The sequence below is a fragment of the Lolium perenne genome, chromosome 5, assembly GCF_019359855.2.
Source record: "Lolium perenne isolate Kyuss_39 chromosome 5, Kyuss_2.0, whole genome shotgun sequence".
Taxonomy (NCBI): Eukaryota; Viridiplantae; Streptophyta; class Magnoliopsida; order Poales; family Poaceae; genus Lolium; species Lolium perenne.
Window position 1 is genome coordinate 159697220 of NC_067248.2, and position 25195 is coordinate 159722414.

Below are 25195 nucleotides of genomic sequence, written 5' to 3' on the forward strand. Positions count from 1 at the left end.
CCACATTGCAAGATCGGCCATTTATGGTGATGTGCAGTTTGTGTCTTCCGATGCTAATGCAGGAACATCGGATGCCTCCGATCGATGGAAAATGCACTCGGAATGCATCGACCTCGCCTGGCTCCTCCAAGGCTGTTGGAGGTTTTGCTGGTTTGTCTTTTGTAGAGAGGTCAAAATTTTCGTCATTTGCTTTTATCCTTATTTTTATTGAACTAAGATGGTTCTTTACATGATATCGCCGCAGCAGACACATCGACCATCCGCACCACTCAACAAAAGAAAATCCCATTCAACTGCTCAACAAAGAGCTCGCATAAAGACAGAGACGTACAGGTCGCACGAAAAAACAAAACGACAACGGCAAAAAAGATAGCGCAGAAAAGCATGCTAGGTCCATCTACATCTGCTACACAAAAGTACAGCCTATTCGTACAAGACAAAATAGGATCGTGGCTTACAACATTAACCTTCTTCGGTGGTGGTTATAATATGCGCTCACGCAATTCTTACTCTGAGACACTTCAAAAAGCGCTTGACGACGGAGACCCACACACTCGTGCTCTAGACCAAACGAACACCATCCGTAGGGGTTCGAAATGCTGCAATCGGGAAAGATGACAGCAGCAGCAAAGCGCAATGAGGACATACGCCGTCAATGCAGGCCGTAATATTATACAACATTAACAAGTTGATCTACAAGTGCCATACTGTTAACAGCTGCTACACAAAAGTAGAGCCTACTCGTACAAAACAAACAAGGATCGTGGCTCTATATGAACACAAACCCCTCTCAGCTCCTTCCAGACTGTATGGCTGCCCGGACAAAATCGTCGCATTTCGTGTAACCACCGGAGAATACATCCTGCAGCGCCCCCATGACATCAAAGGCCTCCTGCAAATCTTCAGATGAGGTCATGTCTTCTAGCCACGATAGCAGATCCTTCGACAGCCCCACCATCTCCTTCATGTTGCTCATCCTTTCTTTCATTGTGGCCTCCCACTTACTGCTAGATTCATCTTTCTCGCTCGACTTGCTAGTCCCAGATAATTTTTTGCCCTTCTTGAAGAACTGCTGCAGCTGCTCAATCAAGCCAGTGTATACCAGCATTGACTGGACAATGGCAAAGAGCTTCTTGCCATCGTCTGGATCAGCGGATGAACCTTCATCTGACCGGACTGCGGAGGAAGATGAGTCAGCCGGCAGCTTGAGGGTGGATCGCCCGTGCTTGTGTTGCAGGTAAGCATGGTAGATTCCCCTCTGCAGGAAAGCAGGGCGGTGCTGCGTCCAGCTCTCATATGACTCGGAGAGCAGAGAATTAACCATCATAAACTGTACCGTCTCTTCTGACGACCCTGTACTACCACGAGCTCCAGAGAGAGGAGCTGAAACCCGACTGGGAGACTCTGGAGCTGATGGAGAACTGGACAGGTAAGTAGAGACAGCCTTGGCCATCGCATGACGCTGCTGATTAGCGCTTCCATCTACAAGATGAGAAGCCATCTGGATCATGAAAGGAAGAAACCGTGAATTGCTCTCCTTCCCCCCACCTTTGCAGTCAGTGCTGAAAGAAGCGCCTGTGGCAAACCTGGCCAACATCTAGCAAAAATAACAGAACCATTTAGTACGATTAGTCATGTGTCAGATGTAAAATAATACATTCATTCATACATAACACGGTCATAGTGCAAACTCTAAAATGCATTTCCTATTTGTACAACAAGGAGATCAAAACGACAAGAGTCACATACCAGAACAATGTCGTATGTCAACAACCGTAGACGACTTCCATCTGCTCGTCCTTGAGAATTCAATTGGTCCCAGTATTGATCAACGCTCCGGTTGTACTGCCCAAGTGGAACAGATGGGCCTCTCAGTGGAAATATACAATTACACAATGTCTCATTATTTCTCAGGGTAGCCCCGTCCCATTCCTTTTTAGGAGTCTTCAGTGCAGCATCAGCTCGTTTGGCTTCCTGATGACATTGGTAGTGTATGATGTTGAAGTGGCTAACAGTAGTGAAGACACAGTCCCCACGGCCACTGCCAGAACTTGTTGCACCCAGGTTCACCCGTTTACTGAAAGCATAGACTCCTAGCATGTCTGTTGGCCTTAAAGTATACCCTTCTCTACAAACCATACATGCTAGCCCTTCCTCCTCTTCTTCCACATCATCAAAACCTTCAATAATAGGCTGAGAGACAACTATGCGTCTACCACCATCTGAACCGAACTCTTGTCGCATTCCTAGCCCCTAGAGAAAGAAGGCAGCAAAATGTTAGTTAATTTATGGCACACATGTATATCCCAAGGTCAAAATACAAAGCTATAAACAATATCCTGAAAAAATGAGTTGAGGATTCAACACGATTTTGCACATGAAAGTTCTGATGTCAGTTTTGCAGAAGAAATTATTGGTTTTTAAAGCAGGATCAAAACTATCAGTAGAAACATAACAGCTGATGAAACTATATCTGTGGCAGTTACCTGAAGTAGCATTTCTCTTCTCTTAAGAGCAAGGCGGCGCATCTCATCCCTTGTAGCATGCCGCAGTTCTTGAATCTTCTCTCCAAGGTAGCCATCACCATTATTTTCTTTGTTGGCTAGGGTGTCCAAAAGATTTTCCGCTCTTGCGCCAATCTCGTTTTCACCAGGCACCCCTTCTAAAGCATGGAGAAGTGGTAAAATGCCTTCTTCATCGACACACTTCTGTGTAGGTAAATGTCCCTTCGCAAGCCCTTTCAACATTGACAGGATGAATGGAATAGATGGTAGCTTTAATCCAGCTGTCCATTCTGCACTAGTTCTAGAGCCAGTCTGCCCTGCAGAAGCAAACTTTTCCCTCAGATGCCCTAGAGCAGCTTTTGTTATGCCCTTCTCTAGAATAATCTCCTTCAGCCTCTCACCGCAGGAACTTGTCTTGAGTGACTCTGAGACTCTAACAAAGTTTTCAACAGCAGACCTCTGCATTGATGCCTTTTGGCTTAAATCATCATCTTTTCGATTCTCCTCGTGTTGCTTTTGCAACCGGTCAAACTCACCCCAATCTCTAAGGTAGGGTTCAAAATGTTCAACAAGAACTTCCATAGCTGCTGGCTCCCCGTAGGTCAAGTAAGGCAAGATTCTGGCCACCATCTCCTCATTCCTTTGTTGCTTGTTGGACTTTTTGGTACCTAAGGGATGGCATAGCCTCTCCAAAAACATGACAACAATTTTCTTGGCCTGCTCACAAGCACCAGTCTCCTCAATACTAGTTGTAAATACACTTTGCGAAATACTTATATCACTCTCATTAGCTTCCAGTGTAAGACTTTCTACAATTAACAGAATGCCCTCAGCTGGTTCCATTGCATCTACTGAGAATGCACGCCTGGCTGTATCAAGTAGCAAACCAAGGGCACCCAGACGTAGTAAAGCACATCTGTTTTCACGGATTTTGCAACAATACTTGAGAAGGTTAAGAACTGAAGCCAACTCTTCCTGGTTAGATCTTAACTCGTCATCACGTAGACTCTGATAAAAAGGAAACTGAGATTCAATACCAAGAATCGGATTGGAGCACAACAGTCAAATAAACATATGAATTTGGACACTCCACTGATTAAGGGACAAGAAAACCAACACGATGTGTTGACAAAACATACCTGGATCATGCTTAGTATAATTTCAAGTCCTCCACATTCCCTGACAGCACCTGCTATGGCAAACTCAATTTCGGGATCTTGTGATTCCTCCCTTTCCTCTTCTAGCTCTTTAATCATAGGCTCAGTAGCTTCACCATCTAAACCCTGATCAGAAAAAAAAAATCTATTAACACAACAATGAACTATGTGAATAAATCTGGACATACATAAACACAGCAGGAGGCAGAAAATCAAGCACAATGCTTGACAAGCTTCGAATCAAATTAGACTATACTCAGACTCCTTCATGTACAGCAGTGTCCTTCCAACAATAGCTATTATGGGATATACTAGGAATACTATGTAATTGTCAGAAAAAATAGTTAAAAGTTTTGAATACTTAGTGCTTTACAGAGGACATGATTAAACAATGTGAGGTTAAAGGTCCATACTAACTTCTTTGTGGCCAAGGAACAACGAGTAGAAACAAGCATTAAGATACAAAAGAAACCGCTACAGCTAGCAAGGTTCTACATGTGAATAAAAAATTAAGGCAAGAAAAGGGAAGCCAAACCCTCACACATACCTGCAGTCTGTAGGTTACTGTCATTGGTGGGCAATCTCTGACAGATGAAGCAGCAGAGAGTGTACTGGTATTGGACAAAGAATGCTGAGTTTGGCCATGGTGTTTTTTCCACACTTGCTCATAGACTTGGGAGATGCTAAGGTCAAGTGAGATTATATTCCCAGAAACCAGTAACTCCATACCATAGTCATCTTCTATAAGTCCAATCATATCAAGTTGCTGACATATTTTGTTCTTCACATCTCTCATAAGTGGACCAATCTCCACACTGGAGTATGGATTTTTTGTCATAGAACCCCTGATAAACTCTTCTTGAGTATGTGCCTTGTTCAGAATCAAAAGGTAAACAGGCTCCGGTTTCACTGGGCAAATCAAATCGCAGAGTTGCTCCAGAATAAACTGTAAGAGAGTAAATCACAGAAAGATGCATTTTGTTGTTAGTGTTGATAAGATGTAAGCACAATATCCATACCAAAATAAGTTTGTGCTTGTACCAGAGATGTCCGTCTCTTTTTCTCCTTCACATGCTTCTGCAATCCAGTGATGCAAGCACGAATAAATTGGCGTTTGTTTGCAGTACTCTCTATGAGCAAACTATCAAGAAGGTCTTTCAAAAGCCGATTGCAGTCATTGATTAACTTTGTCTTTTGCACAACTAGCCCACGGATAACCAAAAATGCCTCCAGCACCTCCGATAGTAACTTATCAGTCATAAATCTGGAACATGGAGAAAATGTGAAGACATATTAGAAACAATTGCATGGGTCACATGTAAGCTAACAGAGAAGGTGGTGGATTTGGGATTTGATGAGATTTACCTTGCTCTAATATTAGGAATTTCAAGAAATTTATTTAGGAGCTCAACAAGCTTATGAAGAATGAATCCTTGTGATATGTCAATACTAAGGCTTCTCTCCTGTGATTCAACATTGTACACTTCTTTTGTTATCAAAGAACACAACGTGGTTAAACAACCACGAACAGTTAAGAAAAGACGTGAAGTCTCTGAATCAATCATCGTCCCCAGTAACTCGAAGTACTCCGCTGCACTCTCACCAGCTGACAGTGTCCGTGGAAGTAATGACATGAGCAAGTTCAATAACTGGAACTGTCTGGAAGAGTTCGATGGGCATAGCAGGCTTATAAGAGTGCATATTTCAGATCTTATTGATTGAGAACAGGAACTTAAAATCAAGTCAGAAACCCAGGAGCCCAAGGCAAATTTTGAGAAGTCACTTTTAGATGATTTCCGACATGCACGACGCTTCCATCTGAGTCCATATTTTAGAACAAGGTAATCAGGTTTCTGCGGATCATGACGTGTTTTCTGTACTCCTTTAGCAGCCTGTGATACCTTGTATTGCCTCCTCACGAAATCCAGATATGACGCACCACTCTCCCATTCTGAATAGCTCAGAAGTGGCAAATCCTGACCTCTTCGACTTCCATCAGAACTTTTTACGGATGCATCAGACTGAACCTTGGAAGTGGTTACATTACTTGGCGAGTGACCTATTGTATCATCATTCTTTGATTGCAACATCAAGTTGGATTTACCCGCAACTAGCTCCTTGTCGCCAGCTTCAGATTTTGGAGGTGTGCAAGCCTGAGAAATTATCCTTAGACAAGGAAGAATAATATGCTCTGAAATGGCAGGATGCTTTGCTCCAACTTTAATAGAAGAGAACAACAGCTGAAATGCGACACGTAGCCTTGCCTCCCAAAACTCATCTACAAGGGCACATGTCTCCGAAAGGAGCTGTAACTCTTCTCGCGTTGATTGTGCAATATCCATGGAGCGATGGTGCTCAAGACAATACATCACCTTCTTGTGAATTAACTTGTCCAGTTCCTGGACTGCATCTGCATCACCTTCAGAGAATAAAGATAGCACAGCCCTCGCAAGAGTGCGTGAAGTTCTAGGGCCCTGATGAATGTTGTTCTCAAATAACTCTGATAAAATGCCAGCACCGACAAGTTGCTTCCTGCAGTTTGTGTGTTTGGATAGCACTTGTAATAGCTCTAGGCATTGTGTAACAAATGTAGTACTACACCCATAGCAGCTACTCGGAGACCTTGGTATTGAAAAGGCTGGCAATGCATTAGCATCATTAGAATTTTTCTGGTGCAGATATGCCATTAGAACACGGCGCAGTCCTTGTAGTGTCTGAACACTTTTGCTGACTGAGTCAAAAGCCGCTTTGCATTTTTCACCATACAGAACACCAAGAAGTGCAATCTTGCGATTTACCTTGCAAGTGGGCCCAGGCAAGGACACCATCATCTGCTGGACAGCATCTTTCTGTTGTGAATCTATCTCCTGTTCACCTATACTGGATACAAGTTTGATGAGAGGCTTCTTAAATCCCATTAGTTGCTGATATCGCCTATGAGCATTTTCTGACTCTGACTCAATTGCTGCCAATCCTTTTCTCATATCATCATCGTTTTCCATGTTATCAAACGAGAAACTTGGCTTTGCCATGAAATGGAATTCAAAACGGCCATATTTGCTGTATCCACACTCATTGCAAAGAAAAGAGTCAAGGTTTTCGTAGTTAATATTTCTGCATTGTCTACACTGATATGCATTTTCATGGCAGTTGCTACAGATTCCATGCTTATCAGTGACAGACCTGCTACACCGTGGGCACTGCAGTGACTCCAGGGAGGAAGCTTGAAGATTTTCATAAAATGAATCAAGCTCAATCATAAAATTGCATGCTGTAATTGGGATGGGGAATTCAACCTTCAATTCCGTCTGATTAAAAGTAAGATGGCAGCTTTTGGCACGCTTCCACAAAGACCAATTGTTCTTCAGTTCAGACAAATCTGTTACAGGCCTGTTGTTGTAATACAGGTTCAGTACTTTCACTGACTTTGACTTTCGAGCATCATAAACATTCATTGTAACTGACTGTATAGTAAAGCTTCCAGTACATTTTACTATTATCCTGTTGTCAGTAAATTTGGTCTCGGACTTGAGGCTTTCAAGCTTCATTCTTGAATATGGAACATCTGGACAGCTACAGGTTACACAAGGCTCACTCTCCAAATAATAGCCATCAAACTCCACTAAGCAACTCAGCGTATTGTATATACGGGAATTTGGATGATTTGCTAGTAGCTCATTCTGCGAATGGAGTGTGTCAAAAATACAGCTTATTACATCAGATGTTAAACACTTATTCAGAAGTTCAGTGTCGTTCTGCTTTGCAGTAGAATCATTTGCTTTTCCCAGTAAACAGGTCATGAGGTCAGTGTACTCAATGATGTTCTGGCCATACATGGGAAGATATTGCACCTTCTGCAGTAGAACCTTTAACATTGTTTCCCTGAACGGATTCTTTGCATGGTACCACAGTCCAAACAGAACACATTTAGCCTCCTGGCGGACACTTCCTGAGTTCCACTCTAGCAAGAATGTATCAACAAAGCGCTTCAACACATCCCCTTCCTTACCATTGAACCCTTCCACAGCCTGCTCCATGTCCATGCAGGATTTTTCCGAAGCGCCTTCCGAACCATCATCACCTTTCCGCTTCTTTTTTGAATCTGAAGATTGTGAACCTGTTCTTGTAGGAACTCCAAGATCCCCACTCTCTGTTTTTTGCACGTTATGATTGACATCTTTTCCTGAATAAAAGGCTAAATTCAGAAGCTTGAGAGTCTGGATAATGCACTCTTCACTGAAATAGTAAAAATTATCCATCAGAAAAGGAAGAAGATCCATGCGCTTCAAACAGAACTTCTGCCAATTTCTGGGCCTTGCTGCAGCCACATCACAAAGAGTAGATAAACATTTTATGAGCTTAACACTTCTCTCATAAGGCACAGGATTTCGGAAACCTCCAGACTTGTTTACGATTTTATGAAGTTTCTTAACTTCATGGGAATACTGCCACGAATCCCGAACACTGTAATAGTGAGTCTTGCTGCCACACAAATGAAGGAATAGCCTCCTTGCATATCTACGAACAAATGTAGTATGAGGATTGCTAATATAGCTGCAAAGAACATCCTGAAATCCATCCAACTTAAGATCCTTAGTGTTGGGAACCTTGTAACTTCTATCCTTTTCAGCTGACTTATCCTTTTCCGGTCTAACCATGCTATATACTAGCCGGAAAGTATTCTCCAACAACAATTTGTTGTAGTCCACAAACAGATCGGTCGGGTGAGATTTGGCATATGAATCAGAAAAAAAGGGAGAGAAATTTCCAGCTGGTAGCTCTCTCCGCACTGTCAATAGGGATCCACAACCTGAACCAGAAGAACCACCTTCTCCATTTGTGGAAGATGACTTGAAAATATGAACAAGCTGCTGCAGTATATCCATTAAATAATTCAGAAACGACTGTTGCCTGAGGGCGGAACAAGCACGAATCAACTGAGAAGCAAACTCATTTTTATCCTGGTCATCACTGGGAGATGGAAGACTTGTCGTTGATACTGGAACCTGAACAGGACCTTTCTCAGTCAAATCAGAAGTTCCACCTGACTTCGCATGTGAGCTATCACTCCCAGGTTGATGCCAGTTACGGAACATAAGTGTGAAAAACATGAAAATAAGGATCGAGACTTCTCCAAAAGAACAACGTGCTTTCGCGGGAAATGGTTTACTTGTATTGATTTCATCCAATAGCCACTTAACAAATTTTTCCAAATCAAAATGTTCTGGCTTTGAGCTATCCATGAAAGGTCCACCAACTGCAGATGAAAGTCTGTAGAACAACTGCATTATAGGTATAGCTCGAGTGCCAGCAGTTGTCCCAATCCAGCCTCTGAGCTCTTCAATTAGACAACTCAGGAGCAGGGAGTTAATAGCACGTTTGGATGCAGAAATTGAAACTGTTCTTTGGTCTGCCATGGACCCAGGGAAATCTGCAGATCCACTTGCATCCAGTACATGAATCGGTGACTGTGAGGTTTTGACACTTCTATCGTCAGGAGGAGGATGAAGAACACTGGTATCTGCTGGCTCATCGATAGGAAAATGGATGTCATTGCCCTCACCTCCAAATGTATCAAGTTCAATTGTTATTGCTGACATGGGATGATCTTTTGAATGTGGTGCAGGTAGACGATCTGCATCAAGTATCTCATAGCAGGTTTCACACAGGTCAAAGTCTGGACAAATGTTGCAGTGCCACCTTTGCCTAAGTATTGGAACAGTGGAACAACCATCACAACAGTACTGCACTGACGATGTGGCAGGATCTTCCTCAATCATAACCTGAGCATTTCCACTAGTGGGATTCATTGTTGAAGCACTTGTTTTTGCATTATTATCAGAGCCATCATCATTAGCTATCATTGTCTGCTTTGGGAAAGGGACTTGCAGAAATCGTGATGAAATAGCCAAACTGAAACAAGTAACAAAATTTAAACTAAGCATAGAAAGAACAGCGAGAGCTGATAGCCACCAAAAAAAATGGGGAATATCAATGTACAGCAAATACAGAAAGATCACCTGCTAGAAGTCTGAACAGCTTCATATGGTGCAAATAGTAGCTTCTTCAATAGAGCAACTGCAGGCGCCACTGAAGCACCAGATTTTTCATTTGCACACAATGCCAAGCACTCAGCGTAGCTATAAATAAATTCCACACAAGGTATGACAAGATTATTTATCATTTGAGTATCTGGCCTCTCCAAATCCAAAATGTCCCAAAAAACTTGCATAAGTCCATCCACTAATTCTGTACCTGTAAAATACAAAGATATGCTATTATTCTCCACAAGGAAACATGCCAATTTACAGGTCATAGTCTTTTTGCAGGAAGGAAATAGTTTAATTTAGTATACGATTCACGTTCCTAATACCATGCTATCGTTTTAAGTTCCAATTGAAGACAGCGGCAGCAACAGTAACTGCTGAAATATCATTGCAACTACACATGATTCAACTGCATGCCTATTCATATTAGTCAACAAAAAACAGTCCTTAATGGCGTTTAGCACAGCACATCTTATTCCCAGAACAGAAGTGAAGACAACAGAAGAGTCAAGACAAAGAAAGATGTGTTGCCACATTGAAAAATCAATGCCTTGCCAACATATTTATGTGCATGCATTACCCACCCACATGAACATATAGGCCAGTTAGCTAAAGAACAAATGTTACTCCACCTTTTCTTACTCCTAGCAGTGAACTTCCCATGGAAGTATTTGCCATTGCATTTTCTGTTTAAGTATTATATAATTTTGGATATATGTAGCCAATAAAAACAATATTTCATAAGTGTAAGAACTGTTTCCCCAACTTGATTCCACAACAATAGCACAACAAAAAGAAAACTGGTGCTTTGCATACATAGTTTCGGAATCAGCACTACCCAATTGATTTCACAAACAAAAGACAAACTGGTCTTTTGCAGATGTAATTTCTGAATCTACAATAGGTGAAGGAAAAAATTGGCAATGCACTTCAGTCTAGGATTTGTGTTCTTGTACTCTACAAATTGCTCATTTGGGCCTCAATGCAATAAGCATTCCGAGCCATAATAGAAAAATGGACTTGATATAATTCCTCAATAAGCTAAAATTGGCTATGTGATATATTGGCAGAACTCTACATTTGGTAGTTCAGTAGTAATCGATAGACTTATCTCTACAAGAGGCCTCTTGCCCTCCAAGCCATGAAGCCGCCCACAAGGCTTAATAGAACAACCGCTGAACTCCACCATATTCATCGTCTTACACAATAATCTAATCCTTACAGTAAGAATGCATTTCCTTATTTGGTGCAATTTTCAATATGCAACTTTGGTAACTTTATTGCTATATAGTAGCAAAATTAAGTATAATATGACAGAAGTATCTTTTTATGGCAAATATACCAACAACAATATTTCATGTGTTATATGATCATTATGGGTCATAAAATGGTTATGCAGCCAAAAGGTTGACTGGAACAGATAAAAACAAAATGTGATTTTTGTGTATTGTGTACTAGTTGGAATAATAAGAAATCAGAACTATCAGATAAGGGAGTCCTCGATAAAATTATTGCTGAGGTAGAATTCCTACCATGATTCTCAAGAAAAGAGGCCAAGTTTAGTTTCCTGTGCAAAGCAACTTTAGACACAGTATGGATCTGGGCAATAAATTCTTTCATCACCCAGCTAGATGCAGAACCTCCGACTCCTATTCTTGATGTAATTGCTGGAAGTGACTTTATTACTCCTAGAAGGCGCATAGTGTCCTTAACCTGTGCAACGATTAAGAATAAATTAGAACAGTAACAGTAGAGCAAAAGGGAACACCAGGCCATAAATATTAGAAGTATATTGCACAAAGATACTTGAAACTTACATGATAGTATATTTCCTTCTTTGGAAAAACAGCCTGAAGGACACGACATGCAGCAGAATGTAGAAGAGGCTCCCTGTCACTTTGAAAGATGGTTTCCAACAAAGCTCTGCATTTTAGATTATTAAGGTCTGCATCAATTGTGTCAGTACAACAGCTCGGTTGGCAGAGCAGATATATCCGTGAGAGGATCCTGAGAGCATCTGCCAAAATCTGCTCCTGGATAGGAGCAGTTTGCAACGTTTGGGGTCTCTTCCCTATTTTTCCACCAGCAGTACCACCCATGACATGTGCTTCCATATCAAGTACAGCATCCATTTTCTCTTTCCACCCAAACTCATCTTTGGCACGACCATAAACTTCGATAGAGTCTACCCTAGGCATAGATGAACCATCGAATGTTCGGCCAACTGTAATTGTGAATTCTTCATCAGCCAGAAGTGATTCAGCGGTAGTAAATGGAACATCATACCATGATCTCATGCCTTCATCTAGCTTGATAACTCTGTGGAACATCGTGATTTCCGAAGGGATATTGCTAGCAGATGTGTTACCCACATGGATTCGACAACCAACCATGACAATATCAGGATTTGGATTTGAAATAGACACCTACAGCCAAAGAGTGCAGATAAGTAACTACGTCTATCAAAGGGGAGCAGAACAATATAAACAATATCACCCTCATAGGTAAAATAATTCACATTAGTCAACAATATGATCAACAGGTCAGCACTTCCTACCTTGAAGCCAGCGGATGTCACACTCTCTAGATACCCATCATCTGAGGTCAGTCTCTGCTTGATGCTTTCAGAATCACTACTTTTTGTTGTATCACTACTAAATTTCATATCAGACGTGATGCAAGTTGTCTTCTCAAAAAAATCAAGAGAAAATTCTGGTTTGGTGCCAGCGTAAGCCCTACTGCTGAGGATACTGCTGCCCAGCTTCTTCGTTTGTTCTGCAGTAAGGTTCGTTGAACTATCACCTCCACTAGGTGCACGTGAGTAAATATGGAGGCTTCCATCATCATATAGAAGAAGACAATGTGTTTTATCTTTGGACAAAGGCTTATATGCCGCTACACCCACCATTGGAGTATTTGAACCAGTACCATATTTCATGTTCTGTGCAAACAGCTTATGAGGACCCAAAGACACAGCGAGAGGAGCATTTGATTTAAATTTTGATAGACAGGTAAGAGTCCCACTGCCAGTTATTAGCTCTCTCCAGCGGTAAAGTCCAGCCGGCTTGGATTTACCATCTTGATCTTCCTCGCATATATATGATAACTCAGTAACTGATGAAGAATCAGTATCTAAGCGACCCATGAAAGTAGTGCCGTCTTGATGAGACACAAATATAAGCCTGTAGGTTGATGAGAAGTACAACGATAGTCCCTTATGCATAGATACTGCATCTTTAACCAAGATTGTGTCAGTCAATGTTTTGGCACCAACATCACCCGCCAATAAAACATTGAGCCTATACAGTAGGCCCCCTTCAGAAAGAACAAGAAGCACCAATTTGCCCATTGAGGAGGGGACGAGGGTGGCATCAACAATAATATCATCAGCCACAGTAAAATAATGCAATGGGCTTATATTGTCCTGTGAGAGATCATAGATTTTCACAAACATGTTCGTTACTACCATGAGTTGTACCTGAGAACCTGGAACCCATTCCACACGGCGAATGTAAGCTCCTTGCAGAGCAAGTTCTATGGCTAGGCGATCTGTTACTTCACCACGGCTATTTAATGTCAGTACTTGGCAATCGCCATATCCAGCAACAGCGAGGTAATGGTCCAGTGATGGATTGAAAATCAGATGAACAATTTCAAACCGAACTATGTTTCTGGAGAGTGGCTTCACATTTGTTTTGTCTGCTGTAACAAGGGCTGCAGTTGGCTGTCCAATAATTTGTCCCACATCAAATATAGCAACTTTATCCCCTTCTCCAACAGCAACCTTGCCTCGAATGCTGACAGTCAGCAACGATTTAGTGAGAGAACCACTGGCAAGATGTGACTTAAGCTCCCTTGAATTCGGATAATCCGCCTTTATCTTCAGGTCCAGTGATCCACTTTTGAAAACTTTCTTTAGTTGGAAAACATCCGAAGCATGTGACACCAGCATATCACCTCCTAACACAACTTTCCTATCTTTCAGAAGATTTAACTCTCTTTGGCTAAGTATCGTTGGAAGCAACTTCTTGCAGAGTTCAAGCATTCGAACTTCAATATCAAGATTATTCAGAAATACAGGGAGCCCATCACTGAAGCCTTTTGGCACAGATAACTTCAGCGAATTATCAGCATCAGTTGAGATGTCATCTTCAAAATCAGAGCCACTATCTGCAACCTGTTCCAGATCATCGTGATAAGGCAACATGGGTTGGAAGCTGCAAGCAGCAGGTGGTGGTACACTGGATGTTCCAGTAAATTTCCGAGGTTTCAAGCACTGGCAATTGCTTCCTCTCACACCGCCAGCTCCGCAGTCACAGAAGAAACGGCTTGAGCGAGAATAAACAACGCGATGCCCCCGATGGCACACCTTGGCACATACAGAACAGCAACCCTTGGAAACAGTCAAATCACAAGTATAGCAGAAGTACCAATGTTGTTCCATAAAATTGCTACCACTGGATGTAAATGTGCACACTTTGGATGCTAGTGCCCTTTCACTGTTTCCATCCTCTTCATCATCTCTATCCATGCTCCCCAATTCCCCATCAGATGTTCCATCATCTTCATCTTCCTCACCAGAACTAGCATCACAATCAATAGCAGAATTATTTTCTTGATTGGTGTGAAGAAAAGGGTCATCTGAATTCTTCAATTGTTTTGGTATGAGAGACCCCGAGCCACAACTGTTGACAGAATTTTTAGATGAAAGCCTCTTAAGGGCAGTCCTGTTTAGTCCAGCATCGCCAAACACCGACTCCACAAACATAAAAAGAAACTTCAAAGCATGAAGCAAACCTTCATTACCGACCATTGTCTCCATCAGCACCAGAGTCTTTTCAAACAGCTGCTTGAAATGTGATTCCTCACTCGACAGCTGAACAAGAAAATGGAAATATGCTTTGGCAGTCTGGAGATCACATGACAAAAATGCTCTATCAAGTAAAAGTAGCATTGCGCCAAAGAGGTGATGCTGAAGTTCTTTGGCTAATGTTTCAGATGAAGGGCAGATAAGGCACATAAGAAAATCCACAGCTGATTCTCTTAGGGCTGTCGAGCCTACTACAATACCATTGGTGCTTTCAGTTTTCAAAGAATGGCCCAATATTCTGAAATCTAACCAGGAAGAAAAGCAGGACACCTCCATTCCAACAAATCTATTTTGCAACTTCACCTTGAGAGTGGGACAAAGACCAGCACGTAAAATATCAGTGAACAAGCGAATGATCTTCAAATTAACCTGCTCAGACTGGAATCTGTCCAACATATCAATAAAGACAGACATTTCAGCATGCTCGGGAGCAAAAAGACTGCTTGCTCCTTCAGGTGCACCCTCTGCATCACCAAGGAAGAATTTGAATACATCTGATTTAGCTCGAATGTCCTCCACTAGATCAACAATTGTAGAAACAAGAATTTCTTCCGTCTCATGGTCAATGCTTTCTTTTGAATTGACGTCAGCCAGGAACCCTTCTAACTGCTTCAGGGTGAACAGGTCAGTGTATCCAGCAAGATCATCCCTGTGGTTGATTAGACTCATAAATATAGCATCACACTGTCCATAAATGGATCTGAATATTCGATCCGATCTTACAGCCATCACCATGCTAAGTAGTTTTGAAATAACATCCACATCAACTTGATCTCTATCTCCTGGTTGCATGATCTTTATGTATCCATCAAAGGTGTGTATGATCTCGTGTATCACGAGAATACAAGAAAGAAGAGCACTGTTGCTAGAAGCGTACTCCGATGGAAATCCATGTAACAAGCACTTCAAGGGGAAACAATTTTTCTGCACTTCACCTAGTTTTATAGCAACTCCATCTATCCTTGCCGGAAGATCACATAAACGGTCCAGCATTTCCATGTTTGAACCAACTTTCTCAAGAAGGATATGATGCTTGGATTTGTCGAATGCAGAATGCTTAAGCAGCAAGGAAGGATGGCAATGATCCTTGGAATGCCTTCCTCTATCGACAAGTGAGAGATATGCTTCCCTAAAAGTAAGAAGATAGGTCTCCAAGAGAGATGATAAAACACTTAAACAATGTCCACTGTTTTCACTTATGTATTTAGCAAAACTCTTCCCAAGAAGAGATTGCTCATGTGAGTCCACATCAGTTTTTTCACCAGTATTGATGAGAGAGAGAATAAGAGAAAGCCATGCTCCTTTCCTGGAAAAATCCCAAGTTTCCAGCTTGTTTGAAGCAAGAAGAATCTCAGAATGCAATGACTTCAGGAATCCAAAAGCTACAGCAGGCAGCTTGGCACCCACAAGAGGTGAAGCATCATCTCTTGCACTCAAAGCAAATGAGAGGAATAAGTCGACATTTGCAAAGTCGGGGTTGGACAGACCATCATTCCGGAGAAGAGCATCACTGCCATGATAGCCTATACCAGCAAAAGTGCTCCAGCAAATCAGAAATACATATCTTTCAACAATGAGATCCTCAGCCACTTCGGGTTTCATATCCCTCCAACAACCAAGTATTTCTGAAATTGTTACGCTCAAATCTGCCACGTTCAAGCCTAAAGTTCCAAGAGCAGACTTATCAGAGTAGAACTCGGCATGAGCTGGAGTCACATCAAGCAATTGCAAGAGCAAGCTACTAGTTGTAGCATATTCCTTGACAGTATCAGCAAGCATGCCCTCCACAATAACAGTTGCAAAGGATGGCAAGCAATCATTCATGGAACGTAGCTGCTCTTCCTTCACTTGGATATCCCGCATCCTGGATCTTAACCTCGTAAACAACCATGATGGACGTGTCAGTGGATACAACAAAATATGTCGCAGGACAAGCAGAAGTCTTGAAAAGACTAAAGCCCATCTTGTGAGTTCGGGTGCAGTTTTTCTGGGTGGAGAATGTCTCATTTTTTCTAGGGAAGAAAGCACAATCTTGGTCAAATCAGATTTCTCTGACCCGCTGGTTGAATGGAATGCCACCAAAAGAATTTCCAGATGAAAAGCACAGGGAAGAGCTTCACAGAAATCGTTGAAATTCAGTGGGCTGGATGACTTGTCATTTGCCTTCTCCAAAAGATAATCAAAGTACTGAACAAAAACTTTTCTTCCCAGATTATAAGCTGAGTTTGTCCCAGAAATAATGGCACGGGCAACCAGAGCAAGTGTATAATGGTTGTAAGTGTATTTACCATTCTCAGCATTAAGCACTTTCTCCACGAGGTCTTCTCTTAGAGAAGCAGGACACTCCTCAGAAACAAGAAACGTTTGCAGAAGTTCAAAACAGGCCATGTTGATGTGCAGTAGGTTAGTCTCCATATGGTAAGATGATGTGTTTTCAGCACCGTTTTCATCAGAGACACAAGCCTGGCAGTTAAGTATTGACATAAATTGTTCCAAATGATTTGTGTGAAACTTCCTGCAGGCATCCATATATGTAGCACTACACCATTCAGGAGAGAAGATGCACGTTTTCATGAAGCATATTAAATCAGCAGCTAACTGAATAGGCCCATGCTGGCTGCTTGAAGAAACACTCCCTAGAGAAGTTGGCTGTTCGACACTATCAGCTATTCCGGTAGAACGGGCTTCAGCAAAGAGATTCCCGAATAGTGCTTCTTCCTCGTGACTAGCCACAGACTCCAACTCTGAAACAACAGCTTGTTTTGTGCAAGTCAACTGTGGCTTCTCAAGTGCAGCCATTGACTTTACTCCTTCTTCATGAAGGAAAAATATGAGATGCACCAAATCATCCAACCATTGCTCTTCTGAAGGGAAGATATACTGTAGATACTCCTCACATGTGTATTTCTTCAGCAATGGCACTACCGCAGAACGAGCTCGACAAGACAACCCATCTATACCAGGACTGCATGAATAATCAAGAGCAACATTGCCAGGTATGTCCCTGTCAACACGACTAGTCCATCGTTTGGTGCTTTTAAGAAGCTTTAGCACATATTGCACAATCTGAGGAGAGTAAGCTAATGGGGGCATTAAGCACACAGCTGACTTTTCATAGCTCCACGTCTTTGTGCTAAATATGTCCAAAAGGGAAGCAAGTATGCATACTTGTACAGTACAACAAATATCACTATTGCAGAAGACAGTTTGAATCAGTTGTAGGAATTCTTCAAGTATTTGCAGCAACATAATTCCAACTCCATCCCCAGAAAACACTCTGTCATGGTTAGAGAACTTGAACTTCAGTCCAAACAAGACTGGCAGACTATCAGCACACCTTGCTACTGAGCATAACACCATCGTATCAGAAACGTCACAAGGAAATTCCACGGCGAGACCATGGGCTAACTTCAAAATTCTTTGAGTAAAAGACAACCTCATGTTAAAATTGATGTCTTCTAAAACTTCCAAAGCCGGAGATTGACAGAGTTTCTGAACCAATGTAAGAAGGCGAGGTATGCAATGTAGATGGACAACTGCAAAATGACGTGCTATTGACACCATAGCACTTGGAGATGCTGCATGTAATAATTCAGTGTTCTCTGGAATAACATAATTTTGCTGCAAACACTCTGGTGATAAGGTCCAACGAAACCGTTGCAGATCATCTCCACTATTCGAGCAGTTGAAACCTGGTCAGTAATCATCAAAGAATAAACAAACATCAGCAAATAAAGCACCAACAGTGCATAAAACCTTGAATCTCATTTGAACGGACGCAGCCTGAAAGAGCTTACCTTTTAAATAACAGAAATATTTCTCCTGCGGGCTCAAGCGCTCAGGTTCGATTGGGACACATGACCACTGCTCAATAATGTCATTTATAATGCCGGGCTCTAACGAGTAAGCCTTGCTGGCAGTCCCGCTAAGCAGCACAGATTCCATGAAAAAGGCAACTTCATTCTGAAAAGATGCAGAACATAATTAACAAAGAATGAAACCCACATTTGTCGAAACACTGACTCAACTAAGGTGATGGAAACAGCATACTGGTAACATCTCAAATTTATAGGGTCACAGAAAGGTGAACACTGTGGCCAAAAGAACTTACCAGTAAGCCAAAGTCATCGCATTCATATGATGATTTTTCGAGATACAGGAGACAGAATTCCAAAGACCTCTCAACAATCTCCACAACCATCGACTCCACTTGCTCCACTGATAACCAAATCACAAAAAAAAAAGTGAGAAACATATCAAATTGCTATACATGTACCTTTCTCAAAGACATGCGCTAGTCATGTTGCTAATTAGGAAAAATCACAGGAAACAGTCAAATCTATTACTTTAAAAGCAACACTCAATTCCAATAGTGCATAAACTGCAAGAATTTTTTTGATCTTATTTATTCCCTACGGGCATCAAAAATGGGTTGAAGCTAAAGTACTTCCAGTAGGCAGCCATGATGTCACTGCCACACTGGGATCTGCTGAACTGACTCTCATCATGCATCAGCCTAGAGCCTAGTCTGAGAACAAGTCAATGCTACATAGAATATAGGAGAAGAAAGGATAGCCACAGAGTAACATCAGAAGCAACAGCATACTACTACTCACTGCAGAACATCGGATCAGTAGGGCTGGCACTAGATGCTCAAAACAAGTTGATGAAATGTATCAATGCACTTTCATGCATATGAGAGGAACAGATATATAATATGCACCCAACTCTTTAACTGAATAATAGTAAACTGAACAAAGGAAGGAGAAGAAAAAGATACATAGTAAACAAGAGACTATCACAAAGCAGAAACTAAAAAGGTGCATCAAAAAGCAGGTAAAATAAGAGTTCAACACTGCAGGGATGACAAAATTAAGAGATCAACACTACAGGGATTACTTCACATTTCAAAAGTTCTAATCAGATGAGATGGATGAATGGGTAGTCCAGTGTGACTCTGAAATCACCAGCAAAAATTTGCACATTCATGGAAGCAACAACATATAAAATTATAAATATGGTAATCTGGTACCAGAAGTAGTGTTGACAGACCTAACAAAGGAAATTACAACTGTTAACCTAAGGTTACATAATAACCTGCTAGTTTAGGAAGTAGACATTCAGGATTTATACCACAGGCAACTGCAGGAGGATATAGATGATTCTTACATAAGCTTGCGAATTTTCTTGTTATCCACAAATACCTTGTTTGAAAAGGAAGGGGCAGGGGGCAAATAACAGCATCTATGTCTACCAAATCAGTGAAACAGTCAACATCTAGCTTTATTTGTGCTGACTGCCAAATGGCAATCATCCTATCGTTCGGTCAGGATCAGAACCAGTTTGCTCTGAGAACCAACATTGGCGGCCAGAACGATTGCAAATAACGAAGAGCGGGTTTTATACTAACGCACTAGGGCCTAGGCTATAGATTCGTTATACGAACAAGGCACATGCATGCCTATAAAGCGGCTGCAATTAGCTCACGGGAATCAGTTCATGGTAGCAATTGATTAGTGAAGCGCCCACAGTTGTAAGCATTCATGGCCTCGCAGCACAAATAGTACCCAAGCTAAAAGTATAAGAACATATACTTTCACAACACAATACAAGGCAACATAAATAGAAGCTGTAGCTGGAAGGAAACAGCAACAGGGACCAAACCACTAGGCAGAAAATCCAGACTCGCGCCCTACGATCATGCCAAAAGGAGAAGGTAAAACAGCAAACTAAAGCGGAATAGTAGTTCTCTAGCTGCGCTGCGCGGAGCAATGAATGATGGACGCTCTAGACCCGATCGGATCAGGTAAGGCGCTCGCGATGGTTTTACTACTAGACCGATCCAAAACAGGGCTGCTAAGCCATCCAACCGTTCCTCTAACGAGGTGAATCCTAGATGGGCAGATTACGGACCGCAATTCGCGAACTAACGCAGTGGCAGGAAGCAGCTGCAGCCGCAGCGCATCTCGCGCCCGCGGAGCTTCACCAGTGCGTGCGAGATCACGCGAACCGAACCTACTAGTGGAGCAGTAAGCGAATCCAAAACCCTGGACAGGAGCGAAGCAAGCCAGAACGGATGGGATCGGGGGAGGTCGCTCACCGGAGGAGGCGAGGACGGCGGAGACGACGGCGCGGGCGGCGGCGAGGACGGCGCCGGCTCGGGCGGGCTCGGGCGGCGGGACGGCGGCGAGGGCGGCCGCGAGCGCCTGGAGGCCCGGCTGGGCGGCGGGGGCGCGGAGGCGGCGGGCCGGGTCGGGGGCGGGGCGGAGGAGGTCGAGGAGCGCCGAGATCTCCGCCGCCATCTCCGAGGGATCTCCGATCGGCGGCGGAGCCCTAGAGAGACGGGCGCGGCGCGGGGGCGGATCGATCGGCTAGAGGCGGCGAGGGTTTTGGCACTGCGTGTGGAGAGAGAAAGAGGGGAGGGGAGGGGAGAGTGGGGGAGATGGGCATGGGGAAAGGAAGAAGACGATGCAATGCAATGCAATGGTGCGAGTGGCTTTTTATTTTACACGCCCGCAGGTGGGGCTGGCTGGGGTTTTGCTGTTTGGTTTCTTCGGGAGTAAGCAGGAAGAGGATTCCTTCTAGACTAGACTACTGCTTAGCTGTGTGGTTGGTTAGTGATTGCTCCTGATTAAGTCGGTTCAGGTTTCCACTTTATTCAGAGAATCTATATACAAAGAATAAAAGGATGGAAAGAAAAACAACTATCTTATCTACCGTGCTACTTATTATTGCACGGTTTTGGTGGGGAGATGATGATCAATGGAAGAAGATGCATTGGTATGCTTGGTGAAAACTTTGTTTCCCTAAAAAAATGATGGAGGTATGGGGTTTAGGGGTTTGCATCCTTTCAATCATGCGATGCTTTCAAAAGCAAGTGTGGAGATTGATCTCAGAACCCAGAATCTCTTTGTGCTCAAGTTCTGCGGGCCAAGTAGATTGAAAAATATTCTATCAGTTGGGCCTAAATCGGGTTGTTCATTCACGTGGTAGAGCATTGTTGCTGGCATCCAAACTTTTAAGAGGGGTTATGTCTGGAGAATAGGCACAAGAAACTTGTTGAATATTTGGCCAGACACCTTCCACGGAGTGCAAATCGAAAGGTTATTACACCCCGTGGGCAATGTATTATTTCCAATGTCGGTGATTTAATTGATCCCACGACGGGGAGGTGGGATGAGGAGTTAATTACCAGTATATTTAATCGAGTGGATGCATAGCGGATTATGCAAATTCCTTTAAACATCAACAGCTTTGATGACTTTATCTCATGGAATACAAATAGAAATGGGAGGTTCACCGTTCGATTAGCTTATCATATAGAGTGGAAACACCATGGCCGAACTTTGAGATCATTGATCCAAGGCACATCGGTAGATAACCCTATTTGGAAAATTATGTGAAAATTGAATGCCCTTGCAAAGGTAAAATATTTTTCTGCAGAGCCACGCATGGTATTCTCCCTCTGAAATCTATTCTAGCTGATAGTGAGGAGTGCCCTTTATGTCACATACATCCTGAGACAGTTCTACATGTGATTTTCCAATGCCAAGGTGCAGTTGCTATTTGGAGGGCTCTTGGCGTGGAGAACACGATTGCAGCGGCCATGCACATTGATCGGTCTGGGTCAACTGTTTTGGAGGAGCTGCTGAAATCAAAACCAAGGCTACACTTCTATCAATCTACAAGAAGTCATAACCATCGGTGTGTGGTATATTTGGTGGACTCGTCGGAGGATTACCTAGGGTGAATTGATCAATTCCCTCAGTGCAACACTGTGTGATGTCTATTAAAGGAATTGCGGCAAACTCAAAGGTAGCAAACAATTCGAATGCAGGAGTTAAGAAGGTCTAGGCAAAACCTAGTGGGCATAAATTCAAACCGAATGTGGATGTTGCTTTCAATATTCAAGACCAAACGGGGGCGACAGGGGCCATACTAAGAGATGATCATGGTGTATTCTTTGCTGCTTCTTCAAGATATTTGCCCCGTGTTTTATCAAGTACAATGGCTGAATCATATGCTATGAGAGATGGTTTGGAGTTGGAAAACTTAATGGGGTGCACTAGCATGGAGGCTGAATTAGATTCTATAGGAGTAATTGAGTGCTGTTCAAGAAACGAACAAATGTGAAATGAAGCAACGGCGATTTTTGTTGATTGTTTCATAATCATAGGTCAAATTGGAAAGGTTGAGTTACTCACTAGACGAATAGGCGAGCTTTGTCTCGCCGCCTACATTTCGTTGACACATCCTAACCTGCGTTGCAAGCATTTTCAATCATTTTGCTACCCCAATAAGACTTGAGATGATTCCTGTAAAATCTAAGAAGACAACATATATCTTAAAGTTTTACCACATAATCTATGCCCTTCATGTTGGGCAATAGACACACACATAATCTTTCTTCTCTCATTTGTCAAATAGTATCCTCATAAATTAACAACAATCAATGTTTGTGCATGCTAACTGAAAGTTCACTTAAAAGCAAAGCATGGCAGTGGTACCCTGTTGAAAAAATGATGCATGTAGTTTCAGTTAGAACCAAAAACATTGGGTTCCGCTGATCGACTCTTCAAAGTCTACACAGTTCCGGAAAATGCATAAAAGTGCATATAGCAACCGGTGTAAAACAAGTATAGATCATCAAAAATTATAGATATGTTTGCAACGTATCAATAAGCTCTGAACAAAATAAAAATAGAAAACCAAGAGCTAAACAAAGTACTACCAAACTAGAACACTCACAGAACAATAAGAGCGAAAACTAGAGCGTTCTATGCAATTAAAACGTAGTGTGTCATTCTCCAAAACAAATATGCCGGGATCCAACCATATGCTACAGCGGATAAAACTAAAGAAAAATAAAAATAAAAATAAAGACGCTTCAAGAACAACACATAGTGCATAAATCAATAAAAATATAGCGCATACAAAGATGACCTGATGCTTTGTTGATGAAGAAGGGATGCCTTGGGCATCCCCAAGTTTTGACGCTTGTACCTCTTGGATATTTCTTCGGGTGAAATGGGCATCCACAAGCTTGAGATTTTTCAATTCTTTATCTCATTACATCATTCTTCTCTCCCTACACTTGAAAACTTCCTTCATACAAAATTTCACACAATTCTTATTAGCAGCATTAGTGCAATCAGAATAACAAATCCACTTGGGTTCAGTTCTAACATATCAAACATATATTAAAGCATTATCTACTGTAGCAACTTCTTCAAAAAACTCTTTGCTCAAAAAAAAACTAAAAAATAAATAGATTAAGAGGCAAATGCAAATAGTGGCAGAAATCTGTCAATATAGAACAGTGGGTAAATATCGATTTTTTAAAAAATCTTCTGTTACTCAAATTGAAAAGTGTTACACTAACGAAAGTTAGATAATAACCGGGGGCATATGCACAAAAATTTGCAGCTCAAAATTTCGCTCTGGCTGGAAATACAAACTTGTATGGTGACAGTAGGACATCAACTTCCTCAAATCTTACTTTCTTCCTATTAGAGGCTATTCTTGGTACAAAAATGAAACAAAAATGATAAGGAGAGGTTATTACAGAGGTAATAACTTCCAAAACTCAATAAAAGAAAAATTACAGAAATAAACATGGATTATCTCCCAAGAGTGCTTTTCTTAAACGTCTTTCAGCTAGGCGCAGAAAAAGAGCTAGCATCAAGTATTATCAAGTGAAGAAGCATCGAGATTATAACTTGTTCTAATAATAAAATCAAAAGGTGCCTTCTTTCTTTTCCGTAGGAAGTGCTACATATCTTTCTTGAGTGCGAATTGATATTTAATAATTTCATCTATCATATCAATAGCAGCACCAACAGTTCTAAGAAATTATCTTCCCAAGAAGCATTGCATTCAATATACAAAACAACAAATTCAACGGGGACAAAGTTATTATTAACCATAATAAGAAAATTATTAACTCTTCCAAAGGTTTATTTGTAGAAATATCAACAACATGAGCATTGATACGTCTCCAACGTATCTATAATTTCTTATGTTCCATGCTTGTTTTATGACAATACCTACATGTTTTATACACACTTTATGTCATTATTATGCATTTTCCGGAACTAACCTATTGACGAGATGCCGAAGTGCCAGTTCCTGTTTTCTGTTGTTTTTTGTTTCAGAAATCCTAGTAAGGAAATATTCTCGGAATGGACGAAATCAACGCCCACGATCTTATATTTCAAAGAAACTTCCAGAGCACCAGAGAGGGATCAGAGGGGAGCCCTGGAGGCCCCACACATGGTGGCGACGCGGCCAAGGGGGGGGCGCGCCCCCTGGTGTGTGGCTCCACCGTGGCCCTTCCGACTCCGACTCTTCGCCTATTTAAGCCTTCCTGACCTAAATCTTCGATACGAATAAGCCACGATACGAGAAACCTTCCAGAGCCGCTGATACGTCTCCAACGTAACGATAATTTCTTATGTTCCATGCTACTTTATTGATGATATCTACATGTTTTATACATACTTTATGTCATATTTATGCATTTTCCGGCACTAACCTATTAACAAGATGCCGAAGAGCCAGTTGCTGTTTTCTGCTGTTTTTGGTTTCAGAAATCCTAGTAAGGAAATATTCTCGGAA

The 25195-nt window shown here is 41.9% G+C and overlaps 1 protein-coding gene across 1 annotated transcript; it reads right to left on the reverse strand.

Moving 5' to 3' along the window:
- Positions 1–637: 637 nt before the first annotated feature.
- LOC127300373 (auxin transport protein BIG) lies at positions 638–21042 on the reverse strand. Its single transcript, XM_051330481.2, has 14 exons — positions 20679–21042; positions 18690–18796; positions 18376–18541; positions 12266–18270; positions 11526–12134; positions 11241–11421; positions 9682–9916; positions 5027–9574; positions 4703–4925; positions 4209–4607; positions 3644–3787; positions 2487–3512; positions 1750–2253; positions 638–1597 (listed from the first exon to the last, which is right to left on the reverse strand). Exons 1-14 carry the CDS (start codon positions 20878–20880, stop codon positions 791–793), a joined length of 15156 nt encoding a protein of 5051 aa, XP_051186441.1. The 5' UTR covers positions 20881–21042; the 3' UTR covers positions 638–790.
- Positions 21043–25195: the final 4153 nt, after the last annotated feature.

Excerpts from the sequence above, each read along its gene's own strand:
- LOC127300373 (XM_051330481.2), bottom strand. The coding sequence starts at position 20,880 with ATGGCGGCGGAGATCTCGGCGCTCCTCGACCTCCTCCGCCCCGCCCCC. Across the intron at positions 18,797-20,678 it reads CGCCGTCCTCGCCTCCTCCG|TGGAGCAAGTGGAGTCGATG; the intron begins GTGAGCGACCTC and ends TTTGGTTATCAG. Across the intron at positions 3,788-4,208 it reads CAGTAACCTACAGACTGCAG|GGTTTAGATGGTGAAGCTAC; the intron begins GTATGTGTGAGG and ends TTTTCTGATCAG.